The sequence below is a fragment of the Oncorhynchus keta genome, unplaced genomic scaffold (assembly GCF_023373465.1).
Source record: "Oncorhynchus keta strain PuntledgeMale-10-30-2019 unplaced genomic scaffold, Oket_V2 Un_scaffold_984_pilon_pilon, whole genome shotgun sequence".
Classification (NCBI taxonomy): Eukaryota; Metazoa; Chordata; class Actinopteri; order Salmoniformes; family Salmonidae; genus Oncorhynchus; species Oncorhynchus keta.
The window spans coordinates 782,501-787,500 of record NW_026291019.1 but is presented as its reverse complement, the minus strand read 5'-3'; the positions used below and the strand labels follow the sequence as shown (position 1 = coordinate 787,500).

The window sequence follows — 5,000 nt, the reverse complement described above, 5'->3', positions numbered from 1 at the left end:
CAGAGAGCAGGAGAGGATGCAGGGAGAGAAATATGGAGGGATAGTGAAAGATACAGGTGGGAGGAAAGAGAGAGAGGGACGGAGGGCTAGAGGAGTTTCCACAAAGAGGGGGGTGCAGAGGAAGAGAGAGACAGTAGGGACCAGAGCTGAGTGACAGAGATAATTAAAGCTCATGTATTATTCAGCAGGAGAGGAGAGGGAGTGGGGCTATGACTGCATGTGATGCTAATATCACAAGCTGACGTGTGTGTGCGCGTGACTCCGTGAGTATGTGTGTGTGCGTGCCTGCATACGCATGTACATGCATATGTGTGTGTGTGTGTGTGTGTGTGTGTGTGTGTGTGTGTGTGTGTGTGTGTGTGTGTGTGTGTGTGTGTGTGTGTGTGTGTGTGTGTGTGTGTGTGTGTGTGTGTGTGTGTGTGTGTGTGTGCTTACCTGGGAAATAGATAGAGACAGAGAGAGGGGGACCTAACAAAGATTATAAAGTAGAGGCAAAAATATAGTGTTGAAGTGGGTAGACAGAATAACAAAGATGTTCAACAAACAAACAGTTTGAAGGATGTTGCTAACTAGGGCTCGCGCAATTGCTAACTGGCGTCAGCGCAATGACTGGAAGTCTATGGGTATCTGCTAGCATGCTATTCATTGTAGCATGCTATTCCATTCATTGTGCTAATGCTAGTTAGCATTGGAATATGAAACCACCTCTAACTTGCTTCATACTGGACACAGAGACATTAAAATGGCATCCACAAGTTCATCTGACTCTGGGAAGTATCAAATAAAGTTTTATTTGTCTGTTAAATGTATCCCTTTAAGTTCCGAAAGCAGATAACAGATACAATTCCAAAGTCTTATCACAGTGTCTTGAAGGGGATAAGGAACATTACATAATATGAAAGAGGTACAGATACATAAAGTATCCCTTTAAGAAACAAAGATAGTTAAAGTGGCCCTTTAAGAAAAAGATACAGATACATAAAGTATCCCTTTAAATGAAAGAGACAGATACATAAATATCCATTTAAGAGGGAAAGACCATTATATAAGAGCATTGTTTAAGAGAGAAAGCAGATACATAAAGTATCCCTTTAAAATGAAAGACAATACATAGACTACCCTTTAAGAGAGAAAACAGTATCCCTTTAAGAGAGAAAGACTTTAAGAGAGAAAGACCAATACATAAAGTATCCCTTTAAGAGAGAAAGACCAATACATAACAGTATCCCTTTAAGAAAAAGAGCCAATACATAACAGTATCCATACATAAAGAGACAGATACAGAGAGAAAGACCAATACATAAATGCCATAACAGTATCCCTTTAAGAGAGAAAGACAGATCCCAAGAGAGAAAGACCAATACATAACAGTATCCCTTTAAGAGAGAAAGACCAATACATAAAGTATCCATTTAAGAGAGAAAGACCAATATCCCCAATTTAAGAGAGAGAGACAGATACATAACAGTATCCCTTTAAGAGAGAGAGACAGATACATAACAGTATCCCTTTAAGGGAGAGAGACAGATACATAACAGTTAGTGTGGGAGAGATGATACTAGATCAGAGAGCAGCACAGTTCAACTCCACAGTTCCTTCTGTGTGGGTGGAGGACCAGTCACGACACACACACACACACACACACACACACACACAGGACACACCCTCACACCTGGGGGCACACACACAAGTCAGTACCCAGTTGCACAGGGCGGGGTCGAGACCCAGGGTCTCGAGATTTGACCATACACACACAGTGAGCCAAAACGTACCTCCTCACATACGACATCATAACCATTTTATTTTATTCATCCACATATTGTCACAATATCATAGAAGATCCATGGAGGTGCACAAGATGAACAAGCACAACACTTACTGACATCACAGCTGGTTACAATAACATCATAACCAATAGCAGGAGAGAGAGACCAATACATAAAGATCCCTTTAAGAGAGAGAAAGACCAATACATAACAGTATCCCTTTAAGAGAGTTCCCTTTAAGAGAAAAAGACCATGAGAGAGAGTATCCCTTTAAGAGAGAGAGAGAGAGAGAGAGAGAGAGAGAGAGAGAGAGAGAGAGAGAGAGAGAGAGAGAGAGAGAGAGAGAGAGAGAGAGAGAGAGAGAGAGAGAGAGAGAGAGAGAGAGAGAGAGAGAGAGAGAGAGAGAGAGAGAGAGAGAGAGAGAGAGAGAGAGAGAGAGAGAGAGAGAGAAAGAGAGAGAGAGAGAGAGAGAGAGAGAGAGAGAGAGAGAGAGAGAAAGAGAAAGAGAGAGAGAGAGAGAGAGAGAGAGAGAGAGAGAGAGAGAGAGAGAGAGAGAGAATAAAATACATTTGACATTTGCATTGGGCGTGTAATACCCAGACAGGCACTTTACAACCATATGTCAATGGTGAAGTGGGGGGAAGGACACCCAATAATCCGGGTACACTTTTCTTCACTACACCCCCCAACTCAACATCAGTGTCCCAATGTCCCTTCTGTACCCACTTATTAAGCAATTCTGTGAAGGTAAGATCAAGCTAAATACACATTCTTTGAGGTGCGTATTCATTTTGGCCATTGTGGGGTGAAGCGCACCATTCAATAGTTAATATTGTTGTACGTTTTTGTGTTGTTGCTGTCTTGGAAACAGGACTATTTAGAAATCTGACCTCTGACCTCTAATTTTGAAAAAGCTTTTCTCATGCATACAGATATACATTCCATTCCATCAGCTTTACATTTAAAAAACCACTGAGACAGGTCACAAATCACTGTAAAGGGCGAATCTGCAGTTGAAACAACAACAAAGCGGACACCCTGCCACAGTGGATGTAGGAATCACTCAACAGATTGCCTCTTTAAGTCAACCAGATGGATGTTATGAATCTAAGAAATCAACTGACGTCTTAATTTACATGATCCATGTGACTCGCAACAGCTATCTCTCTGGCAATGCGTTGTGCTGGGCCGTTACAATGGCATCTTTGTGAGAGGTTTTGTGAGTCGCAACAGGTTGATCTGAAAGCACGTAACACACATACATAGAAAGAAGACCGTGTTAGAAAAAAAAAACATTTGCTGCAAAGAAAATCAACAAAATGCGCAGTAGAAAAAGCAGTCCAGACGCTGACTTTTACCGAGCCGTTGTTGATCACAAACACAGTTGAGTAGCAACACATCTCCAAAAGAGGAAGACAATCCCTTTTCCAAAGTTAGAAGCAGAAGCTTCAGAACACGTGATGAGATGAGATGTGATGAGGCGTGGTGTATGTAGCTCTCCCCTGGGGGGCTGAGAACCCCCCCCCCTCCCCCAACTCTCTAAAACAAGCCCCTCCTCTTAACATCTTCCCACATGGCCGCGGAGCTAAAGCTAGTCTGGGTGTTGTTCTCAACAGCTGTAGCGCTGTTGATGTTAACACCTTCAGTGGGTGAACAACACCCAGATAACAACACTCCTACTCAACTAATCTCTACGCCCCCTGATCCCAGACCCTCCGAAAGGCTTCCTCAAGCACACCCACCCTCTCTTGGAAATAGCAATCCCCCTTTAAAACAACTCAACTGACTCTCCATCTCTACCCCAGTTTCCCATCACACAACCCCTGCCCCAAAAAAACACCTTTAACCCCCCTCTTATAAGGAGCATCAACAAACCAACTACCCCTCTGGCCTCACTGAGCGGCTCCCCTTTATAACAACCAAGAGACCCCTCTACCAACCCATCTAACCCCTCACTGTTTAGGGCTAGAGCTGGGGCTGGCCCGGGGTGGCTGGTTGCAGGGGTCTACAGCCTCCTTGGTGGCCCCTCCGTAGACCTCCACGTCCTGGTCTGTCCAGGGGGCCACATTGCCCAGTGTGCCCAAGGAACAGGCAGCGAGAGCGGATACCTCAGCCGGCTTCAGGACCCTGTCCCACAGGTTGAACTGGGAGAGCTCCCCAACCAGGGCCTGGGAGGCGTCGAAACGACCGCCCAGCGTGTCCTAGAAAGGAAATATAATATGATAGAGATGATAGAGTGAAAGAGAAAGATCAGGGATTACAATACAACTCATCCACCCAGCCAGCCAGCCACCCAGCCAGCCAGCCAGTCACCCACCCAGCCAGTCACCCAGCCAGCCACCCACCCAGCCAGCCAGCCACCCAGCCAGCCAGCCAGCCAGCCACCCACCCACCCAGCCAGCCAGCCACCCAGCCTGACAGAAAAGTCTGGTTCCTCTCAAGGTTTCTTATTACCCTTCTATCCCTCTATCACTCCACCCCATCCATCTCTCCATTCCTCCTCCCTCCACCTCGACCCCACCCTTCTCACTTCCTCTTGCCACAGGATAAGCCACCCCCCCTCAATCTCTCATCCCTCCACCCCTCCATCCTTCCACCACCCATCACTCCATCCCTCTAACTCTCCAACTCTCCAACTCTCCACCAGACCTCCATCCCTCTAACTCTCCACCCCTCCAGACCTCAAACTCTCCACCAGACCTCCATCCCTCTAACTCTCCACCCCTCCAGACCTCAAACTCTCCACCAGACCTCCATCCCTCTAACTCTCCACCCCTCAAGACCTCCATCCCTCTCACCCACCTGCTCCTGCCCCAGAATGAGCACTCCTCCTGGCTTGATGGGGTGCCATGCGGCCAGCCCCTCTCCGCGCCCCTTCAGCTTCCCCCCCTGGTAGGCCTTCCATACCCCGTCTCTGAGGGTCCAGCTCAAACATATGTGCTCCCACACACCCTGGGCAAGGGACAGGGGCAGCTGAGCTACCTAGAAGTGAGGGGAGGGACATTTAGCTCAATCACCAATCAGTCGATCAATCAATCGACCAATCAATGTTATTCATAAAACTATACAAGTATGAACAATAGGAGGAGATAACTGATATGTTTCAGTAATTAATATGATAATGACACACACACACACACTCCTACCTTGTCGTTGATAAGAAGCTCTACAGGGTTGTGTATCCCCTGCAGCAGCACCAGCTCGTTGGGTTGTCCCGGGACGGAGTAGGAGAAG

At 46.6% G+C, this 5,000-nt stretch overlaps 1 protein-coding gene across 1 annotated transcript in view; it reads right to left on the bottom strand.

Annotated features, from left to right (window-relative positions):
- Positions 1-2,131: 2,131 nt before the first annotated feature.
- Positions 2,132-5,000, bottom strand: part of cbx6a (chromobox homolog 6a) — a 22,333-nt gene continuing 19,464 nt past the window's right edge. The window contains exons 8-11 of the mRNA XM_052517847.1: positions 4,913-5,000; positions 4,569-4,748; positions 3,723-3,967; positions 2,132-3,005 (exon numbers count right to left, since the gene is read on the bottom strand). The exon at positions 4,913-5,000 is cut by the window's right edge and continues 154 nt beyond it. Of these exons, the coding sequence (XP_052373807.1) occupies positions 2,894-3,005; positions 3,723-3,967; positions 4,569-4,748; positions 4,913-5,000 (625 nt within the window). The 3' untranslated portion in view covers positions 2,132-2,893. The remainder of the gene's footprint in view (positions 3,006-3,722; positions 3,968-4,568; positions 4,749-4,912) is intronic.